Below are 24,564 nucleotides of genomic sequence, written 5' to 3'. Positions count from 1 at the left end.
CCCGGTTATAACATTCATAAATTTCATGAATATCGATATCAGATAACTGTTTATTGAATCTGATATGATTAGCAAATGGTTTCCACTCTGACTGGAGATTGTTAAGAAACTTAACATTAATCTCTATTGTAGTTTTAGAAATTCCATTCTTTGTCAGCTCATTAAGCAGTCTGGCAAGCCTATTATAAACATCATCAAGACTTTCATCTTCTTTAGCCTTGAACTCTTCATAAGCTGAAATATAGTTAGTAATCTTCAGCTGAGTTCTCACTTTCGAACCCATCATCATCTTTTCAATTTGAACCCACATGCTGTGACCTGATGATTTATGACTGTCAATACTGGTGTAAATATCATTAGTCAGTGTTTGCATCATATAAGACTTGCAAAGCACATCAGCATGGGCTCTCTCTTTTTCTTTAGATGAATATTGATGCTTTTGTTTAAGTACTCTCTATGCAGGTATGCCTTCTACTACATCAGCAGGTATCTCTAGAAAGTATACAGGAGGACCTTCCAGTAAAGATTGCATAATCAGATCTCCTTCTTTCATTCTCTCAATGAAGTTCAGAAATCTATCTCTCCACTGATTATAATCACCACGAAACAGAACAGGTGGCTTGGTATCAGTACCAATAGTCATTGCTTCTCGTGAACTCATAGTATCAATTCGTATGAAGTAGGATCAACTGCAGTTCAAAGTTTGAATTAAAGGATCAGTTTACAAAAATATATCTGATAAACTCTAAACAAAGATTTGCACACATTCAACACTTAGAAAATTTTAGGCACAAAAGCTTATCCAGATTAGTAATCCGGTCAAGCTTATCCGGATTGAAAGTCCGGTCAACAAAGAGACTATTCAACAAGTTATATGGATTAGAAGTCCGGAAAACAAGCAATTCTAAATCGCACACAACACTTAACCAGATTTAAACAATTAAGCAAAATTCAAGCAGATTAAGCAAAATGTAATACGGATAAGGCACAAAAATCAATTTGAATTAAAATTCTCAAATCGGATGTTTTCAACACTTAGTCAAAATTCCAAAATGAAAATCGGACGTAAAAAGTCAACAAGTCAACAAGTCAAGATCAACAAAGTTAACAAGTCAAAGTACGTATAAGTCCTTCTAATACAAATTGATCAAAAGTCAAAGAATTAAATCGATCAAAAGTCAATATCCGTTCAATCACCAAAGAATGTACGATCAAAAATATAAATCACTCAAATAGACAAATGCACTAAGTACAAGTCTTACCAAGCGGATTCTCTAAATCGTTTACCAAATCGTACACCTCTTAAACGACTTACCAATCGGATTGTTTAAATCGCCCACTAATCCGTTCAGGTTACCAATGACTTACCAGCCGGATTGTTTAAATCGCTCGATTATCCGTTCAAGTTATCAACGATTTACCAGACGGATTGGCTAAATCGTTTGATTATCCGCACAAGTGTTGTCCGGATAAACCTATACCAAATAACTCAAAAATCACACGGATGTTAAATCGCACAAGTATTAAGCGGATAACACCCTAAATCGCACAAGTCTTAAGCGGACTAATATTCAACCAAAAACACAAAATTTCACTTTTTACCAAAAATTTGGATCAAAACATGAAAAAATATGACTTTTGAATAATATTTTCCAGAATACGAAAACTCTAAATTCGACTAAAACAGGTTTAAAACTTGCTTAAAATCAAAAATATTGTGAATCAAAGTTGTTCGAAATACAAAAACGAATCTAGCGATGTAAATCTTTTCAATTAACACTCAAAAAATAACCAATTTAGGCTCAAAAACCCAATCTGGACGAAGAACACTCAAGAACAGTTATGAACATCATAGACCCAGATCGATCAATCTTCAAAAATTCGTGCAGAAAATGTGCAAAAATTGTTTAATCCTCTAATCGAAACTGCTACAGTTTGCTCTGATACCAATTGTGAAGTCCAAGATTTATACAAACATGATAAGTTCTTCAAGAATCAAGATGAATATAATAGTAAAGAGAATATCATCAAAGATTGATTTGATTGAGAGAGAGAAAATTACAGCTCAAATCTTGATTACAATCTGCTAATTACTTGGTAATGACAATTATAATGAAAATAATATTTATACTAAGGAAAATAGAAAAGCTACACTATTACAAGGTAAGAAAACTAAGGAGAAACTTGAATACAACTTTAAAGCTCTTACTCAAACCCAACACTTTCCTATAAGTCAATCGATATTGATTTGTTCTCCTCTCCTTTTTGGTAGAGATCTGAACTCTATGATTCGATTCTTTATTCTATTCTCGAATTTAGCTTTATCAAATAACTGATGATTCGAACTGAATAAGAGAGAGTGAAAGACTTTCTGCGTAAGAGATCTTCAAACCTTGTCCTATCGAAGCTGCGCTGATACTCCTGGAAGTGTAAATGGTTTTAAAGAAGAATCATATATGAGAGAGAAAAGAGTTGGCCAAAAGGATAGCCAAGAAAGATGCCTGCTTCGGCACGAGGATCCTATGTTTTCTTTATGCCTAGTGGGCTTGTGATTGTGGGAAAAAGCAAAGGCAGCCACAGGGGGATAACAATAAGTAGGCTTAGTATAAAACTTCTAGAGAAGACTTTTCTAGAGAGCATGGGTGTAGGAATTTTTTGATTCAATAGGAAGTTGTGAAAATGCATTTTCCCAAAAAAATGGATAAAGGTGCGAACCGGATTGCTTCCTTTTTTTCATGAAGCATGAATATAGTTAAAAAAGATGAAATAGAGTCCACAAGGACAGCTTTCTTTATATTAGATGGCAACCTTATAGAAGATGCGACTAGCGCATTGTACTGGTTGTAGGGGACTCAAGCCTTCGTCGATTGAAAGGAGCCTCTCGCCTCACTAGGAAACTCTTATCACGGTCATTCCAGGTCTACGCATATGTATAGAAACTATAAACCAAGACCGATCTCGGTTGTTTTTCTAGATTGGAGGAATCGAAACCGGACTGGTGGTTGTTTCGTTGGAAATTGTGGAACGATATGGGTTGCTTTCCTCAGCGTTGTCGTCTTCTTCAACGTCGTCGTCTTCCTCAACGTCGTCATCTTCCTCTTAAATGTTTTTGGAATTTTCGCTCCCATCACCATTGGAATCTCCGCTACTATCATCGTCTTCCTCTCGACTATCGTTTAAAGGGGTGGGAGGGGTTTGAGGGGGTCTTTATGTAAGATCTCAAGGAGAGAAAAACATCATCAGAGCTCTTGACATATGTTTGAATGGAGCATGGCTTCTATGAGATTGATGGAGAGGGAAAGAGAGAATCTTTTTTTAAGGTTGGCGAGAGGTACGTAAAGATTTTATGAGCCGTGATATACGGAATGATATAATATGAGTTGTCAATATTTTTTTTACTAAATTATCCTTTATGATTATTTAAAAATATAACAAAAATTATCTTAAATGATTGGTTCATATTGAATCTATCAGTTATCGCAAACTACACATTTCTCATGTGTATGTGTGTGTAGGATCGTATGAGAAACATAAGAAAGAATCTGGACCCTTGATCACTTTTGATTTCTTGCCCACCCATGAATTGTGCTTCTCACGATAATTGATCTAGTGCATCTCGGTGCATATCATCTTAATGTATGCATCCAATGGTGGATCCCTTCTTACACTTCTCATCTTAACTCTTCTTCTCACTGAAACCTAACCACACATATATATATATATATATATGTGTGTGTGTGTGTGTGTGTGTTGTGTGTGTACTAGTGTTTGAAAAAGCTCGTCGTAACAGCCGTCGTGGCTCACCATGGCTTAGGGCTTGTGTCTCACTCCACGTTATGTCTGTGGCACGCCATGACCTAATGTGTGGTTTTTATAACACAATATTTGATTTTTCTTACTTTGTTAATGTGTTATTTTTTAGTTTCTAATGTATAACCTAATTTAAAATGTTTAATATCATTGATTCACTGAGTAATAGTCGGAAATATATGTTTATATGTAAAATAATTTATATGATATAAAGATTTGTCGTCATAAGTCACGCCTTAAAAAACATTGCGACCTCGTCGTGGATCCTAAGGCTTGAGGCTTGACCTCGCCGTTACTCCAAGCTTCACGCCATTTTGAACCTTGATATATATATATATATATATACACACACACACACACACAGATAGAGAGATAGATAGGTTATTATGTAACTTTTTACATTCCTACAACCCTTATAACACCAAATCATGAGCGTCAATTTGATCATCAACGATTACCATTTGATCAGTTGTAACTACCTTTAATTAAAAACAAAAAAACTAAAAAAATGGATGGTGGAGAGGTGGATTTTATAGGTTTTATAATCTAGAGGGGTTGTATTTGAACACCCCTATATAGAGGGGTTGTGTTTTATATCGAGAGAGAGTAGGGAAGGATCATGCAAGAAGTTAAACATTTTGTGAAAAATTTCAATATTATATATGATTACACTTATTTCGGTGTATTTAATCATATATGATTAAGCATTCATATGTTGTCAATACACCATGTATTTTCAAATGTTGCAACCAATGCAACCCAATGAAATTAGTTTTTAATTCTAACAATAGATTATCACCCTTTGAGGAGCATTTTTGTTTTTAATTTTTTTAAAAATGAACTGCCTTGTCCCAACTGTAACCGCCTCATCTCCAACCATTAATTGTTTAATTGTGTGGTGTAGATGAAGTTGTATTGGTTGCAACATTTAAGGGGGTTGCATTTGGTTGAGACTTTCTCTCTCTCTCTCTCTCTCTCTCTCTCTCTATATATATATATATATATATATATATACACACACACACACCCCGATGCTCACAAAGAGAGAGTGAGAGAGAGAATGACTTTCAAATACAAATCATGTCATTCATACAAATTATACAAATATCTTAACCGTCCATCTATTTTAGTGTATCTAATTTCACAAATATATCGAATGTTTTTTAATATAGAGCATTGATCATAATTAATAATTAATTAACTCTAACATAATAAATGAGCTCTCATTATTTTTATAAATATCTCAACTGATTGATTTGTATGAATGACATAATTTGTATCTTAGACTTCATGTGACATTGTACAATAAGGTTTAAGCCAAATTCAAACCGCATATGATTTGGAAAAAAAAAAACATACAAACCGTCCATAAGTTCTAAAATTGTAGTTGGGTTAAATGCATGAAATAGCAACCTACTTTCACAAAATTTCTTATTATAGCATTCTACTTTTGTTTTTCTTTATTACAGCAATGTACTTTCAAATTATTTTTTATTAAGGCATTGTACTTTAAAAAATCTACCCATAATAGCAATGGGTAACCTGTTACCTTTTAAACAGGTTAACCCTTTGACTTTTTTGCTTGTGTGGCTTTAATGAGGTGATGTGGATGACACATCATTTTAATGACTTAACTAAAATTAAAATAAAAACATATTTCAAATTATTATTAGTGATTTTCATTTTTCATTGCTATTATCTAAAAAAACATTTTTTTTTACTTTTTCTTATTAGGTTGCATTTAAATTAAATATTCTTAGAGTAAAATATTTATTAAATAAATATGCAACATTATTTTCGAGATATATTTTATTTGTAAAAAAGACAATTTTTCCTATTTTATGTTGTTCAAATAAATACATATCTTTTAAAGTTCTCTTTAAAATATTAACGAAATAAATTATTATCTACAATTTTTTAATATTGTTATATTAATAAATACTTCAAAAAAATCTAATTAATTTAATATGTTTATACGTCAAGTAAAAAGTTTTTAAACAAATATAATATATTCGTCAAGTAAAGATAATATTTTTTGGTAAAAAAAGAACAATTCTTATTTTCCTTTTTTCAAAAAACACATATTTTTTTAAAAAATATTAGCGAGATAAATTGTGTTCTACTAGTTTTATTGATATTGGTATATTAATGAATAATTTAAAAGTTTTTTAATTCATTTAATACATTTATTAAAAAACATGTAAAACATTTAAATATTAAAATTAAAAATATAGTGTTTAATAAGAAATAGTAGATGCTATAATAAAATAATTTTGAAAGTACAATGATGTAGTAAGAAAGTCATATCACTATAGTACATGTGGACAGCCTACGTGGACAATGAGGTGGCATGGAAACCTAGTATAATGGGTAAATTTAAATCAAAAGGTTACCCAATGCTATAATGGGTAAATTTTTCAAAGTATAATGTCCTAATAAAAAATAATTTGAAAGTACATTGCTGTAATAAGAAAAACTGAAAGTACAATGCTATAATAAAGAAATTTATGAAAGTAGATTGCTATTTTATGTATTTTGCCCATTGTAATTTGGTACAACTTGGTATGATACGGAACTCTTGTCGATCGTTGTTGGTTATGGACCATGATGGATTAGGGTTTTATATAGGTATCGTTTGACAATCATCAGTGAACTATTAGGGTTCTTTAAAAAAAAAGGCAATATTGAAGTAGTGTCATAAAATAAATAACCATAATATATCTACGGCTCTGGAGTTTTTATTTTATGAATTTTGATATAAACCACTGAAGTTTTAATTTTTGTAATTTAACCCAAAAAAGCTTATAGTTGCACATTCAAGTACCTAAAAAAGTTAATACTTTGGGATGTTATTAATGCTTACTAGGTAAGCGCTTCTCGACAAGGTTCACCACTCTCGCTTACCTTATCTAGATAACATTCTCGAGTATAAAAGTAAATTGTTGGTAAACGACTCTTACCCAATAAACTAACTGGATAAGATTTTCTTCTCCCTTGCTTATCGGCTTAAGATTATGGGTGCTTGCTACGTCTCTTACTCGATAAGGTTCTAGGGCCTAATCATGCGCACCCGATAAGCATTTGGTAAACGGTCCTTTAACCCCAATTTTTATCTCCATAATAAAAGTAGGCACACTGCAGGCACAAGACCTTTTCAGGAAGTATATAATATTTATGCCTTTTCAGGAAATATATAATATTTATGCATGGCAAATACTCTGCATGCCGTTCACCTTTGGTGAAGTTTGAACCATTATTAGGCTGGGCTCTACTAGCATGAACTTTGACCCTTGACCTCGTACCTTTTTTTGCAGAACTTGGCCCCTCTCAAGACTAGAGATTTTGCTTTTGGTTACTAATCCTTTTGCAATTGTTTTGACAAAGATTTAGTTGTAAAGAAGTTGCATCCATCAATCACCCTTTGTTTTCTTAGTACAAACTCCACAACGGAAAGGTAGGTCAGGTTCTAACAACTGGAGATAGCCATGGTTACCCGACAACCACAAGAGCCACCAACTGCAAGATCTATCATATCAACCCAGATTATTAGTTGGCAAGCTCTAGTTTTCTTTAAACATAACAAAGAAAACCGTTCTTGTAAATTTTCCAACATCTGTTTTTACTTGAATAAATAAATAGGCCAAAATTTGGTCAAGTAAGAAAAACAACAAAACTGGTATTTCTTTCTGGTCTAGTAAAGATCCTGTAATTACCCTAATAGATGACTCCTTCTGGAGGTACTTCTTCAGGAATCTGCAAACACAAAAAGGCAATGATTCTAGTTACACGATACTACCTCCATCTACAATACAAAGTGAACAATAGTAGAGCGGCTGTTTTCATGAAGACCCCACAACTTGCAAAAAGTATGTGCAGAAAATAAAGTTTTCCCAGAACTTCCGAACAATTTGAAAGAAAAAAAAAAGAATCGGAAAAAAGAAAGAATATTTAGGCTACAGATTTGGAAAAGCAAAAGGAAGACTTGATGAAAACTTCAAGTAATTACCTCTCCTGGTGTCCATTCATCTTTGAACCATATACTGTTGTCTCTATGACTATATGATTTTTGAAGGTTTTGCCTGCATAACAGAAGAACCAAATCAACCCAAAACATAATACAACGCATAGTAAGCAAGGAATTTTGGTGTTTTCTCTTTGTTTATGCCAAAGCTCAATTCTCTTCTATAAGACCTAAAATACGTATTGGAGTTCTCTACTCACATCCAAAATTAAAGTAGACCAAGGGGCAAAAATGTCTTTTAAGTATAGGCTCAGATTCACAAAGGCTATGTTGGATAGCTCATAACCTAGTTGTTAACAGATAAACTAGTCATATTTCATAAAAACTAGATGACAATGGAAAATGACATGTTCAAAAATTAATTGCGAAAATACAAGTGGCATAATTAGATAGAAGAAACCCCCCCCCCCCTCAGCATATTAAAACAATACTTCAAATAGGTTTTAAAAGCTTTAGAGTTGCAGATAGAATTATTATTCGCTGTTGTATTTAGATCTACCCAACATAAGGGGATATTTATATAAGAGAGATAGGAGATAGATTACAATTACAACTCCTAATATAAAGAGATAAAAATTATATATAGATAATTCGTTATCAGAGACTATGTACAGCTCTCTATTAACCCATAACCGTAAACTATTCTACACTCCCCCTCAAGTTGGATGGTATATGTTATACAATCCAAGCTTGACCTTTAGTGCTTTAGTGAAGATGACAGCCACTTGTTGAGTAGTAGGGATGTAGGATTTCAAGATTTCCTTGTCAACCTTCTCCTTGATGAAATGACGATCCATCTCAACATGTTTTGTTCGATCCACCTCGTTGTTCAGCTTGAGACCACTCTCTGCTTCTTACTTCGCCATGTGACAAGGTTGCCAAACACATAGGAACAGTAACCCGAGATAGAGCACCAATCATTTTGACAATTTTCCCAACTTGCATTTGTAAACACTTCTACACTTCGATTGTCTTGTTTTTCAAACAGTAAATCATGACCTGGTGTAGCTTTAAGGTACTATAGGATTCGGTGGACAGCATTAGGTTGGTGAGTGCATGAATTGGCTTACATAGTTAACTGCAAACGTAATATCAGGCCTGGTATGTGCAAGTATACCAGTCGACCAACAAGACTTTGGAATCTCCCCCTGTCGACCGGAACCGTGGAAGTAGCATCAGGCTATAGATTAGATCCATAGGAGTAGAGGCGAGCCGAGATCCTAGCATCCCGGTGTCTTTTACCAAGTCCAAGGTATAATTCCTTTGAGACAAGATCATAGATTTTGTTCTTGCAATGTCCATTCCCAGTAAGTACCGTAATGGACCAAGGTCTTTCATTTAGAAAGAGTGAGCCAGATGGGCTCTGATTTTTGCGACGGCTACTTCATGATCTCCCATAAGTATAATATCGTCGACATACACTATAAGAATAGTGATGTTACCATGCTCCCTAAGATAGAAAAGGGTGTGGCTGGCATAGGCTTGAGCATACCCAACTTTTTTCACCGTGTGAATGAATCGATCAGACCATGCTTTAGGGGACTGTTTGAGACCATAAATGACTTTCTTGAGATAACAAACTTTCTAGGTACCATTGATAGCATGAAAAGCGGCGGGTAAGTCCTTGTAGACTTCCTTGTTGAAGTTGCCACTTAGAAACGCATTTTTCATGTCCAGTTAAGGAAAAGGCCAATTGGCAGCAAGCCAGCAAATGATAGAACCCAGATGGTATTAGCTTTGTCAACCGGGGAAAAAGTTTCTTGCTAATCGATCCTGTAAGTCTAAGTGTAGCCTTTTGTGACTAACCGAGCCTTGTATCTGTCAATAGAGCCATCACTTTTGTACTCCACCGTGAACACCCATTTACAGCCAACCGAGGTCTTTCCATGTCGTCGTTCAACCACTTCCCATGTACCATTCCTTCTAAAGGAAACAAAGCTCTTCATATACTGCAGCCCGCCACTTACTGTCTTGCAAAGCTTCTTGAATATTGGTTGATTCTTTTGTTCAAGACAGATCTGAAACAAGAGCCTTCATAGGTGGGACCAAATTAGCATGGCCAAGAAAAAGAGAAATAGAATGTTGAGTGCAAGAGCGCGAACCTTTTCTGAAGGCAATCGGTACATAAAGATCAGAATTCTGAGGGCGACTCGTGGTGTACCATAGACTTTGGAGTAACTCCTTTCGTTCGGTTGTATGTGATAGGGAAGGAGTCAGCATGGTTTGTGGGTTGGGTGGGGACACGTTGTGGGGTGGTTGGTGATAGAGAGATAGGTTCGGCTGTTTCTGGATTGTGGGTGTGGGTGAGGTTCTTCTGGCTCGTTATTTGTAGAGGTGGTTGGAGGATCGAACAACAAAAACTATTCTCAGATTTCGGATCCTCCGGGATTGGATACTTGGTTTTCCTAAAAGAATTGATTTTCGACAAATGTGACGTCGTTTGAAACAAAGTAATTTTGTTCCTTTGGTCAGTAGCATCAATATCCTTTTTGGAATGTGGAATAACCAACAAAAACACCTTTCACACTCCGTGGGTCAAGTTTGGAGCATTTTTTACTATGAATATGGACAAAAACCGAGCAACCAAATACTCTTAGATCAAGATTGGAAGAGGCATAAGCCTTCGAGAAATACTTTTGTAGGACAATTAGAGGTGTTTGAAATTTTAATACCCGTGAAGGCAACCAATTAATGAGATAGCATGTTGTTAAAGCTGCATCACCCCAAAAAAGATTTGGGTGTATGACTTTGAGGGAGTAGGGATCGTGGTACCTCTAGTAAGTGATGATTTTTCCTTTCGGAAATGCCATTTTGTCGAGGGGTATTAACGCAAGAACTTTGGTGTATAATACCATGTATTGTGGGAAAGGTAGATATGGCCTAATTAAAATATTGGGTGCCATTGTCAGTTCGAAGGATTTTGATCTTCTAATCATATTGTGTAAAGATCGAATGGAATTTTTCGTAGATGCCAACAACTTCAGCTTTGTCATGTAAAAGATAAGTCCAACAAACACGATTATGATCATCAATGATTGAAACAAACCATTTTTTATTAGAAAGTGATGGAATTTTTGAAGAACCCCATACATCACTATGAACTAAAGAAAAAGGACTCGATGAACTATAGGCACGAGTAGGAATCGAGACTCTAGTATGTTTGGACATTTGACAGACATTGCATGGAAAAACATCAGAACTATTAAACAAAGATGAAAATGGTTCCTTAAGGTAAAAAAACTAGAGTGGCCAAACCTTTAGTGAAAGACTGATTCGTTGGTGACGATTTAAGGTAGTAGATCGATGAACTAGAAAGCTTATGGCAGATTCAGATGGAAGGAAGTAGTATAATCCAGAAGTCCTCTTAGCACAACCAATCGTCTTCCTAGATGCCTGATCCTAAAAAATGCGCACATGTTTTGAAAAATTAGCCAAACTATCCCCTAACAGAGATAAGATTGTGACAGTTTGGGCACAAATAGAACAAGGTGGATAATCAAATAGGATGAAAGTGCAACTATGCCAATTCCATCAACAGAAGCTATAGAGCCATCCGCTAAGGTGATTGTGTTGTTATTCGAACAAGGGTTTAAGGATTGAAAGACAAATCTATTACCAGACATGTGTTCTGCCCCGGAATCAACAACCCATGACTCACCTGGAATGTCTTTAGTTTGATGGTTACCATGAGCCATAAGTGAGGTTCAAGAAGTTAAGGGTTGCCCAATTTGCTCAATTTGTGCCTTGGAAAAAATAGCATCTATAGGTTTGGAAGAAGAAGTTGGTCCTGATCTTTGGGTCATTGGGTTTCCTTTACTTTCAGGCATTTGTTGGCTTCGAGGTACCCACTCAGCAGGTTTCCATGAATCTTCTAGTAAGTATTCTTTGTATGATGGGGACGTTGACAGTGATCACCCCAGAGAGCGGGCTTGCGAGGTCCTCGGTTATGTGCAATCATGGCAGAAGTTTCAGACTCGATCTGTGTTTCATCAAGAACTGGACTTGTCATCATAGTCTTTTTCCGATGCTCTTCTTGGCACACTTCGACAAGATGGCGTTGATTACTGCTACGGGGTTTAAGGTTGAGAAAATGTCCTCAAATATCATCAAGTGAGGAATCAAGTCCTACCGAGAAATCATAGGCTCTTTCTTTGGTGAACATTTTCTTGTATAACTCAGCATCTAATGGATCTTTCCACTCAGGTTGAGAAAAAAGATCCAATTCCTGCCAAAGTTTGCTTAAGGTATTAAAGTAGGTGGTAACATTAGTTCGGAGCTCGAACATCTGTGAGGAGTCCTCAAGATCTGAGTAGGAGAGGGCGACGGCATCCCAGATGGATTTTGCCGTGGGATAAAGTTGATAGATTTCTGCAATTCTATCTTGCATCGAATTGATGAGCCATGCCCTAACCATGGAGTTCTGAATATCTCATTCAACATAGGAGGAATTGGTGGGTAAGGGTTTCTTAATGGAGCCATTGATGTAGTTGTACTTGCCCTTCCCACGAATAACGAGTTGGATAGATCGAGACCATTCAAAGTAGTTCGATCCAGACAGCTTAAAGCTGGAGAGAGATTATTGTCGAAGTTGGCAGCAGTAAGGATGGTATTTGATGAGGGTTTGGTCGGTTTCTCGGAGTCTGATCCCATGGTGGTTATCGACCAAGCTTTCAAAGCTCTGATACCATAAAAGCTTTAGAGTTGTAGAAAGAATTATTTATTCTTTGTTGTATTTAGATCTACAACATAAGGGAATATTTATACAAGAGATATTAGAAGATAGACTACAACTACAACTACAACTACAACTCCTAATATAAAGGGATAGAACTTATCTATAGATGATTCCTTACCATAGTCTATCTACAGCTCTCTATTTAACCCATAACCGTATACTATTCTACAAGTTTTCAAGAAGTTAGCTTATGGTTAACCAAACAAGCTTTTTCGATAAGCTCAAAAGATAAGCTAGCTTATGAATGCCTAATATGACCAAAGTGAGGACGAAAATGAGCATCAACATATGTTCCAAGTAAAAAATGAGGGGGTTTGGTTTCTCTTTGCCTATCTTTTTATTGTTTGTTTCCCTAGTTATTCAATTTCCTGGTCATTTACTGTAACACCCTAGTTTCTTATTAGCTAAATCTCAATGTTTAAGCCTTAAATACAAGATTTAAGTACTCTTAAAAGAGTCCAACAGTTGTAGCATTTATTAAACTATCATATTTATAAGACAAGTAGCTTACAAAGCTACTTATAAACAAACAACATGAGCCACAAAAATCTTATGACAAAGCAAGCTAGTTATGAGTTGTCAAGGCTAGAAGCATGTGTTGGCAAAAATCATGATGACAAGCAAGAGCTAGAAGCATGACAAATAAAAGCTAGAAGCATGAGGTGTCAAGATTCTTTTATATTAAGCATGAGGTGCCAAGATTCACTTATCCTCAAAAATGAGGTGTTTAACTATCATAAGAGTACAATTTTGGGAGCAAGAAGAACAAGTAGCTAATGCAATGAATTTACCTATAAATAGTGATTGAAGTGGTATCATTAGTTCCATACCAAAAATAAGAAATCTCTCTCTTTATACCTAATCAAGCTTGAAGATAGGAATTAAAGGAAAAGCTAAATCAAGGTGAGTACGTTATGAGATTTACTGGGATACACACATGCTATTTATATAAGTGTTTTATGCATGAAAGAATACTGTCATATCTTCTTATAAAAGTGATGTTATGATTATGTGGCAAAATACACCTTTTATGCCATGATGCACATGTGGTATATGAAAGTTTTTATACATCTTAAGTATAACCATTTAAATATCCAACGTGCGGGATATAGAAAGAAGGTACGTCTTGCAAACGGACCTTATTGGGCAGCCCTTATGTGGACCAGAGGTTAAAGAATCTGTGAGAAGTTGGTTTACTTAACATGTAACCATGAGATCTCAAATAAATGTTCTTATACATGAAAGTTTATAAGAATTATTTTAACTATTTGGAAATAATGTTTTATCATGAAACCATAACTACTCACTAAGCTTAAAGCTTACGTATTCATGTATGTATCTCAAGAATCAAGGAGTAGAAACAAGTTGAAGTGTTGCTATTCTAAGATGTTAGAATATCATAAGTTGTAAATTTCCGCATTTCCGCTGCTGTAATAACTCTATTATAATGAAATAAAAGTTTTAAGATATGAAGTTTCTTTCATTCACTTGTACTAAGGGCAAAGGACGATACCCCCGGGAACGGGATGTTACATTTACTAAGGGGGTTAATATGGTTCATCAAGAATACTACATAATTAACAGATGAAAAATGGACTTACGTCATTTCAACACTGGAAACTGGATCAGAAACTACATTAGTAGAAGCGTTATGGTTGCCGAATGGCATAGATGACTGTTGATGTGCTACATCAACATTTGTTGTAATTGCAGCGTTAGAGAAAGCATTCCTATCAGTATTTGCAAAGGTAGTTGTGGTGGAAGGGAATGAACTATGAAACAACTGGCTAGAGGGTTGACTGCCGGTCGGACCTACAAGCAACCAAGCAATAAGTAATAAGTGAAAAATAAGCCAGAAAAAACCACATATTGCATAACATCAAAATCGCACCTGGATTTCCAAAAGCAAAGTTGTTCTTCTGGGATGCATTTGACATCTGAGTAGGAGCTTGGAACTGATTTGATTGCCCAAAAGCATTATTCGGAGCAGCAGGTCTGAAAAGGTCAAATAAGATATTAAGGGTCCAGGAGTTATGGGTGAAGTCCTACTTGCTAAAAGAAAGGCATAAATCAAATAGAAAAACGAAATCTTGCCTCATTTGGAAACCTGCATTGATGGTTGTACCCAATTGGCTGAAACTTGAAACCGAAGGAGGGACATTATTTTGAATCATTTGAGGGGAACTATTATTTCCAGGAAAGGTGTTTTGGGCAGTATGAGTTGAATTTTGTGAAGGTGTATAAGGATTCCGAAGTAGGTTTTCAAATTCAATCAACTTGGAACTAAGTAAACTCCTCTCTTTCTCGACCTGTGTAAATGTGAGTTCCGTTAATTGTCAAACTTGAGAACAATATGATCTTTAAAAAGAGCATGGAAACAGAAAGAGGATGGTGATTTTTAATAACTTACAATTGACTGAATGTTCATCCCATGTTTAGCATCATCATAGGCAGAAGCACGCAATTCTTCACAGCTAATATCACCAACAATGTCACATGGGCCACTAACAAAAAAAAAAGGTTTTTAGGTTACACAATGGTATTCATCTTAAGAAAAGAACTTTCACCAAGGATGTATATTAATATCTTAAAACTCGATAACAATCAAATAAAAGGCATGCATTTTCTCTAACACCCTCCCCCCCCCCCCACACACACACACATACGACATGTGTCCACGGATGTCCACATTCATCATTAATAATGAAGGATTCATGATGAATAATACAACATTCATCATGAATAAGATAGCCCTACTTCATCTTACAAGCCTGAGAAGGAGTGACTCGATCGACTAAGTCTAAGCGAGAAAAGCAGTATACGAAACCGCCCTGTAGACCGGATTGAACGACGATTTTCCCTTAAATTTAGACCATTCATGATGAATAATACGCCATTCATGAACCATGATAAATTGATGCACCATTCATGATGAATAACCTGTGAATGTATGAGACACGTGGCACGTTCTCCTTTGTCCCCCAGTTCACAACTTAAAACTGGTTTGCAACTGAACCCAACCATATGTGTGTGTGAATATGAAGAACTGATGTTTCTAAAAGTACTTTTACTTGATAACCCTGTGGTCTGAATTCTGTATCGTTTTGTGGAAAAAAAGAATATGTGCCTGATTGCTATACATAATTAGAAAATAACTTCCATTAAGGTATGGAGAACATTAACAGGTCCAAACCAGCCAAAAGAGAAACTAAAGGTAAAGACTGATGATTTTAACAAAATACTACATACAAATAGGGGAAAGAGGAAGAGTATCTTGATCCAAGTTTACACTGTACAAACCACCAAAGAGAAGGCATGCAATGAAACTATAGGAAAAGGTTAAAAACAAACCAAACAGACTCGGTAAACCCCACTCAAAAGCATGATCCAGCCCCCTGTGGRGGGGGGGGGGGGGGGGGTTGAGAGAATTATGCAGATTTTACCTCTACTCAAAAAGCATATAGCGGTTTACGTGAAGACCTCCGGCTTGTGCAAGAGCGGGAGAAAGCAGGTAGAAGGAATATATTCTAACATACAGTGGCGAAGCACAAGAAAAATAAATAAGAGAAAGTAACAGGTGGATACATAGAAAAGAAAGGTTAAAGGCAAAATATACACAGAGCAAGTAAGGCCAGAAGCACATCTCTAGCATAAACAACGAGCCCTCTACCCCCAACATGTCCAACTCCCTCTATCCATCTACGCTAGCTAACGGTCAATATACCTAGTCTGCTATCCTAGTCCTGTGTCTCCAATTACTCCTTTCAGAGATCATGTCCTCGAATATGTCTAAAGCCCTTATATCCAACCTCAATTGCTCATCCCACGTCCTCCCTGGCCTACCCCTCCTCCTCACCACATGCAACTCTGGTTACTAAGCACGCTGTAGCGATTGACCTTACGACATTAAGAAATCAGTTTTTTTGTCAAAAAGACCAACAAAAAGAGTTGTTACATTGACAAGGCCATCCGTGAAAGACACATAGGGAATAAAAAGATATGCGTATGGTGTTGGTCATCTAGCGAAGAAAATGATAGCGTGCCAAGAGAAGTAATATGATGAACTCTTGACAAGGAGAAAGTCACTTACAATGTGAATGTGATTTTTTTTTTTGATTAACCTCGATATCCAACCCGCTATGCGAGCCGACTAAACACAGAGCGACCACTTGCTTTGCAGATAGCCCGGAGTCACGGCATTTGAACCTCCGTGGCCACAAGGGGATTTTTATTCCTCCTCGGATTTGAACCTGGGACCTCCAGGTACTTTTGACCTTTGGAGCCAAGCTCAAACCAATCAGGCACCACCCTTGTGGTTTACAATGTAAAAGTGATTGAAGATAGGTATTACAAAGTAGTGGCAACTGGAAAGCATGTAAAGTAGAGAAACATGTCAAGAGTTATTACTTATTAGTATGCTTCAATTATGAATAATGTAAGACAGTAGCAAACTAGTCCAATAACCTAGATTAACCAAAATCATGGTGCGACATTATTAGTAGTCTATAAAAAAGGATTAACAAGGAGACTCTCAATCCATACTGTAACCCAATGTGGGATGAATGTCACAAACTCCTCCATCTAAATTCTTGAAGGATGTCAAGCCCACACGAATACACAAACAAAATCCCGTCATCATCATCATCATCATCCTAGAAGACGCATGAGTCCAACTCACTACATCTCAATTCTCAAAGGGCCACCATTCTAATACAATATAATTCCCAAGCCTAAAGTAGCATACTAACCCAATACCTCCAAATCAACTAGAACCATGGAGGACAGTTATAAGTAGCCCATTACTAAAAACTTACAAAGGCTATCACTAATCCATATAACGAACCAATACGGAGCTGCTAATAGATAGGAAAATGTGGAAGAATGTTATTCATGTCCTAGAACCCTAGAGGATTCACCTCTTTGCAATTTCTATTGGGTTTCATCTGTTTACACTGCAACTAGTTTTCAGTAAAAACACTTGTTGGAGTTTGACTAACAAAGTTAAGAGATTATCTCAGACTCCAGTTTGATAACTTACCCTTCAGCCTGCAAGCTTTTCTAATCCAAGTGAATAAATCCAGCGTTAAGAAAGTGCCCCAACTTTTTAAACCAGAACAGGGAGCAGCTTACCAAGTGGCATCTTGCTTTTCAAAGGACATGGTACAACAAAGTCAAGTCCAAATTTCCCAATACAATTAAAACAGAAGATGAGGAACAACATACCATTTGCGATGACCATAACATGTAAGCTTCCAAAGCGGTTTCTCCTGCTCAAAATCTTCTTTAATTTGGTACTTACAGGACTCTGAATCTGTGCACCTTCATATCATCAAAACCACACTTAATCAATTTCCAGAATACAGAAATGAGGAAAGCTACCCTATCCTAATGATACAGGAACGTTATACAAACTGGTAACTATAATCTTACACGTGATTGGGTGCTGAAGGCTGATTATCCTGTTTTTGTGGGGCTGAAGAACTACCAAATCGACTCCACTTATTTTCACCAGGCTGATCCACAAAAAAAAAAAAAAGCAACCAACAAGAAAGTAAAATGTGATACATGATGAAATTGACAATGTAGATAAATAGAAATGTAACAGTTAAATGCACAATGAACCTTGAATTGATTGGGTTTAAAGCCAATCTGGGAGTTGTTCTGAACGCCAAATCCAAACGGATTGGATTTTTGAGGTTGAGAATCAGTGTGCAGAGCTTGTGTAGCATTTTGTGTACCAAACCCAAAAGGATTCGGTTTTGATTGCTGTTGATTTACATGAAGAAACTTGCAACGTTCACCATACTGACAGCTGCAAAAGAAAGAGCAAGTGTTTCAAGAAAAGAAAAATCCTTCAATTTTGTGGAACAAGATGCAAAGCCAGAGTTCTAGAAAAATGATCACTATCTTGTTCATTCCAGATTTCTACTGAATAGCTACAATGGCAATTCAGAAACCACACAAAATTCAAAGACAACAACTCACAAATATTATAGAGAAAGCTCATTATTAGTAAAAAGAGTGATTGAAGATACTATAGCATTTTTCACAGTTATGCAGGCCTGTTACGGACATCCAAACATAAGCTTGAACACTCTCAAAAGGATTCAGTTTCAAAATATCCCCTTGACATGACTTACTAACTCCACAATCAAAAATATGACCACAAGACATATATTGACCGGAATACTTGAAGAACTACACTCAGTTATATAAGTCCAAGGAGGGAGGGACACAACCGTAAATGCACACCCTAATTCTCCCTAAACAGTCTCCTTAGGGCATGTTTGTTAACGGCTTAATAAGTTTAATGGTACTCGCAACTTATATGGTCAACTATAGATGATTGTTTGGTAGTGGCTTAATGATATAGAAAGTGGCTTATTCAGTAAGCTTCTAGGGAGGCTTTGTAACACCCTAGTTTCTTTATTTGCTAAATTTCAATGTTTAAGCCTTAATACAAGATTTTGTAAGAAAAATAAGTACTCTTAAAAGAGTCCAACAGCTGTAACATTTATTAAACTATCATATTTATAAGGCAAGTAGCTTACAAAGCTACTTATAAACAAACAACATGAGCCACAAAAATCTTATGACAAAGCAAGCTAGTTATGAGTTGTCAAGGCTAGAAGCATGTGTTGGCAAAAATCATGATGACAAGCAAGAGTTAGAAGCATGACAAATAAAAGCTAGAAGCATGAGGTGTCAGGATTCTTTTATATTAAGCATGAGGTACCAAGATTCTCTTATCTTCAAAAATGAGGTGTTTAACTATTATAAGAGTACAATTTTGGGAGCAAGAAGAACAAGTAGCTAATGCAATGAATTTAACTATAAATAGTGATTGAAGTGTTAGCATTAGTTCCATACCAAAAATAATAAATCTCTCTTTATACCTAATCAAGCTTGAAGATAGGAATTAAAGGAAAAGCTAGGCATAATCAAGGTGAATACGTTATGAGATTTACTGGGATACACACATGCTATTTATATAAGTGTTTTATGCATGAAAGAATACTGTCATATCTTCTTATAAAAGTGATGTTATGATTATGTGGCAAAATACACCTTTTATGCCATGATGCACATGTGGTATATGAAAGTTTTTATACATCTTAAGTATAACCATTTAAATATCCAACGTGCGGGATATAGAAAGAAGGTACGTCTTGCAAACGGACCTTATTGGGCAGCCCTTATGTGGACCAGAGGTTAAAGAATCTGTGAGAAGTTGGTTTACTTAACATGTAACCATGAGATCTCAAATAAATGTTCTTATACATGAAAGTTTATAAGAATTATTTTAACTATTTGGAAATAATGTTTTATCATGAAACCATAACTACTCACTAAGCTTAAAGCTTACGTATTCATGTATGTATCTCAAGAATCAAGGAGTAGAAACAAGTTGAAGTGTTGCTATTCTAAGATGTTAGAATATCATAAGTTGTAAATTTCCGCATTTCCGCTGCTGTAATAACTCTATTATAATGAAATAAAAGTTTTAAGATATGAAGTTTCTTTCATTCACTTGTACTAAGGGCAAAGGACGATACCCCCGGGAACGGGATGTTACATTTACTAAGGGGGTTAATATGGTTCATCAAGAATACTACATAATTAACAGATGAAAAATGGACTTACGTCATTTCAACACTGGAAACTGGATCAGAAACTACATTAGTAGAAGCGTTATGGTTGCCGAATGGCATAGATGACTGTTGATGTGCTACATCAACATTTGTTGTAATTGCAGCGTTAGAGAAAGCATTCCTATCAGTATTTGCAAAGGTAGTTGTGGTGGAAGGGAATGAACTATGAAACAACTGGCTAGAGGGTTGACTGCCGGTCGGACCTACAAGCAACCAAGCAATAAGTAATAAGTGAAAAATAAGCCAGAAAAAACCACATATTGCATAACATCAAAATCGCACCTGGATTTCCAAAAGCAAAGTTGTTCTTCTGGGATGCATTTGACATCTGAGTAGGAGCTTGGAACTGATTTGATTGCCCAAAAGCATTATTCGGAGCAGCAGGTCTGAAAAGGTCAAATAAGATATTAAGGGTCCAGGAGTTATGGGTGAAGTCCTACTTGCTAAAAGAAAGGCATAAATCAAATAGAAAAACGAAATCTTGCCTCATTTGGAAACCTGCATTGATGGTTGTACCCAATTGGCTGAAACTTGAAACCGAAGGAGGGACATTATTTTGAATCATTTGAGGGGAACTATTATTTCCAGGAAAGGTGTTTTGGGCAGTATGAGTTGAATTTTGTGAAGGTGTATAAGGATTCCGAAGTAGGTTTTCAAATTCAATCAACTTGGAACTAAGTAAACTCCTCTCTTTCTCGACCTGTGTAAATGTGAGTTCCGTTAATTGTCAAACTTGAGAACAATATGATCTTTAAAAAGAGCATGGAAACAGAAAGAGGATGGTGATTTTTAATAACTTACAATTGACTGAATGTTCATCCCATGTTTAGCATCATCATAGGCAGAAGCACGCAATTCTTCACAGCTAATATCACCAACAATGTCACATGGGCCACTAACAAAAAAAAAAGGTTTTTAGGTTACACAATGGTATTCATCTTAAGAAAAGAACTTTCACCAAGGATGTATATTAATATCTTAAAACTCGATAACAATCAAATAAAAGGCATGCATTTTCTCTAACACCCTCCCCCCCCCCCCACACACACACACATACGACATGTGTCCACGGATGTCCACATTCATCATTAATAATGAAGGATTCATGATGAATAATACAACATTCATCATGAATAAGATAGCCCTACTTCATCTTACAAGCCTGAGAAGGAGTGACTCGATCGACTAAGTCTAAGCGAGAAAAGCAGTATACGAAACCGCCCTGTAGACCGGATTGAACGACGATTTTCCCTTAAATTTAGACCATTCATGATGAATAATACGCCATTCATGAACCATGATAAATTGATGCACCATTCATGATGAATAACCTGTGAATGTATGAGACACGTGGCACGTTCTCCTTTGTCCCCCAGTTCACAACTTAAAACTGGTTTGCAACTGAACCCAACCATATGTGTGTGTGAATATGAAGAACTGATGTTTCTAAAAGTACTTTTACTTGATAACCCTGTGGTCTGAATTCTGTATCGTTTTGTGGAAAAAAAGAATATGTGCCTGATTGCTATACATAATTAGAAAATAACTTCCATTAAGGTATGGAGAACATTAACAGGTCCAAACCAGCCAAAAGAGAAACTAAAGGTAAAGACTGATGATTTTAACAAAATACTACATACAAATAGGGGAAAGAGGAAGAGTATCTTGATCCAAGTTTACACTGTACAAACCACCAAAGAGAAGGCATGCAATGAAACTATAGGAAAAGGTTAAAAACAAACCAAACAGACTCGGTAAACCCCACTCAAAAGCATGATCCAGCCCCCTGTGGAGGGGGGGGGGGGGGGGGTTGAGAGAATTATGCAGATTTTACCTCTACTCAAAAAGCATATAGCGGTTTACGTGAAGACCTCCGGCTTGTGCAAGANTATAAATGTTTTATGCATGAAAGAGTATTGCCATATCTTCTTGTAAAAGTTATGTTATGATTATGTGGCAAGGTACACTGTTTATGTCATGATGCACATGTGGTATATGAAATTTTTAATTTTTATATATGTTAAGTATAACCATTTAAATATCCAACGTACGGGATATAGAAAGAAGGTACATCCTGCAAACGGACCTTATTGGGCAGCCCTTATGTGGACCCGAGGTTAAAGAACCTGTGAGAAGTTGGTTTACTTAACATGCAACCACGAGATCTCAAAGAAATGTTTTCATACATGAAAGTTTATAAGAATTATTTTAACCATTTGGAAAGAATGTTTTATCATGAAAGCATAACTACCCACTAAGCTTTTAGCTTATGTATTCATGTATGTATCTCAGGAATCAAAGAGTAGGAACAAGCTAAAGTGTTGTTATTCTAAGATGTTAGAATATTATAAGTTGTAAATTTTGGCATTTTCGCTGCTGTAATAACCTCATTATAATGAAATAAAAGTTTAAGATAAGAATTTTATTTCATTCACTTGTACTAAGGGCAAAGGACGATACCCGCAAAAACGGGATGTTACAGGCTTTATGCAAAAAGCCAAGTTTTTCCAAACCTACCCTTCCCAATAAAAAAGACACGCTTGTAAAAAAACTCCCAATCCATACAAAGTTACAGACAGATTAATCCATAGGTCAACTTTATCCATACAGGATGGAAAACTAACCAAACAACCCCTTAGTAAGTTCCCTATGAAACCACATTCACATAGCTATAGCATGGGCGAAAGAAAAGTAAGCACAAGTAAATGTGATGAATTTAAATGTATTAATGTGAAGTGTCAGCCTTGGTTAATCAACTACTAGAAACAATTTTCTTTTCAGATGACAGCTAAAACTATAGAATCGGGTAATTTGTTTTCAAATATATCAGGGATGATAGTTAGTAAACAAACATTAACACACTCTGAAGAAGCAGACTACACTTTTAGCTATATTTTTTCTAAGCAACCTTAAACATAATACTAGACGGTTAATAATGCTATAAAGTTCACATTAGAGTTGAAGTTTTTGTAAAGAAACATTAAGGAAGGCCAAACAAACATGCCAAAGAGTTGGAAGATTCTACATGTGAAGCCTACATGTACGGGTACATGAAATTTCACTCTCCATTTGGCTATATGGGCAGTTGACGATGATCATTATACCTTCCCTTCAATTGATCTCAGCTCATTTAATTTCATATTGATCAATCTTATGCAATTAAGGTTGAGCAAAACAGAACCAGATTAATCATTCCCCATTTAATAGCCATACATTAACCAAGATGGATTGGTAAAAGGTAATAATACTGATGTCCTCTTCTAGAATCAGAATACAACAAATGACTAGAGGATTTCTCACCAACTGAAACAACCCACAAAAAACATCCCTCTATTGAGACAAGCAGCATACTGACTTCGAGCCACTAGTTGTATTTAGGGTGTCAGATACCAAAAAATTTAGCATAACTACCTCCTCCCATACGAGCTTCAATAGATCTGTTTTCAATCCCATTTTCATCCAGTCATTTTCATTTCCATCCCCCCTGAACCAAACACCCTAAACCCTATATAAACCTTGGTCGCATGATACCATTCATCCTACTTTCACATCTTCTTTGAGATAATAGTAGAATCCATCTGCTTTAATAAAAATAGACCAAATGACTTTGATTTATCAACTCAGATCACACTATACATGGCTGTTTTCACAGGAAAACATAAGCAAATGAACTCAAGCTGTTAGTAAGAATCAACTTAGTGATTCTTTTAAAGAAACTGAAGATATTTCAGTACAAAATGAGGTATAAGAACTTGATGATCATATCTCTTCTTCAAACACGAATCGGTAAAGGCAATCAACAACGTGCAAGTTATAAACCCATAAATCTTTTAAGTAAAACCCACAAAAACTCGCGTGGGATTTCACCAACAAAACCGAGGGCGTGGATCTTGCTTTACAACGGTAAAACTTCAACAGGGTTTTCAAGGAAGTGAGAACTATCATCAAATGCTAGAACGTAAAGATTTTAAACCCTAAAAACACCAAGCACATAAATAAATTCAAGTACAAATGGAAGATTAAGAAGAAGAAGGTATACAATCCACGCTGGAAGTTCCGGCATGGTTCCTTCCGGGGAGGCATCTCTCTGTCCGCATCGCAAGCGTCCCAATTTCCGTGAGCTATATACTCCGGCTGCCACGGTAGGGGTTGTCATAGGTGGGGTTATCGGGGGTTGATAGTGTTTTGAACAACCCATTCTAATATTTGCTGTTTGAAAAATCTTAATCTAATCTAACCAAAATTAAAGTGCAACCAACCTAACCAGTAATGGGTTGGTCGGGTTAGTCGGATTAATACTTTGGTATATCAAAATATTATTCTAACCTTGAATATGTTATTTATAT

General features: G+C 35.9%; 1 protein-coding gene across 1 annotated transcript; it reads right to left on the bottom strand.

Annotated features, from left to right (window-relative positions):
• Positions 1 to 7,317: 7,317 nt before the first annotated feature.
• LOC112503823 (zinc finger CCCH domain-containing protein 16) lies at positions 7,318 to 24,351 on the bottom strand. Its single transcript, XM_025107814.1, has 10 exons — positions 24,258 to 24,351; positions 18,189 to 18,378; positions 17,997 to 18,079; positions 17,790 to 17,885; positions 14,977 to 15,070; positions 14,661 to 14,875; positions 14,458 to 14,561; positions 14,168 to 14,378; positions 7,817 to 7,889; positions 7,318 to 7,563 (listed from the first exon to the last, which is right to left on the bottom strand). The coding sequence occupies exons 1-10, from the start codon at positions 24,299 to 24,301 to the stop codon at positions 7,525 to 7,527; spliced, it is 1,149 nt and encodes a 382-aa protein (XP_024963582.1). The 5' UTR covers positions 24,302 to 24,351; the 3' UTR covers positions 7,318 to 7,524.
• Between the last annotated feature and the right edge of the window lie 213 nt (positions 24,352 to 24,564).

This window comes from Cynara cardunculus, unplaced genomic scaffold (genome assembly GCF_001531365.2).
Source record: "Cynara cardunculus var. scolymus isolate 2C unplaced genomic scaffold, CcrdV1 Un_Scaffold_3939, whole genome shotgun sequence".
NCBI classification, from domain to species: Eukaryota; Viridiplantae; Streptophyta; class Magnoliopsida; order Asterales; family Asteraceae; genus Cynara; species Cynara cardunculus.
This window is presented reverse-complemented; position numbering and strand designations above follow the sequence as displayed.

Bases quoted from the DNA above. Each gene is read 5' to 3' on its own strand.
- LOC112503823 (XM_025107814.1), bottom strand. From the start codon at position 24,301: ATGCCTCCCCGGAAGGAACCATGCCGGAACTTCCAGCGTGGATT. The intron at 15,071-17,789 runs GTATGTTGTTCC...TTTTTTTGTTAG, and splicing joins TGTTATGGTCATCGCAAATG to TGGCCCATGTGACATTGTTG. The intron at 7,564-7,816 runs GTAATTACTTGA...TTGTGTTTGCAG, and splicing joins ATGAATGGACACCAGGAGAG to ATTCCTGAAGAAGTACCTCC.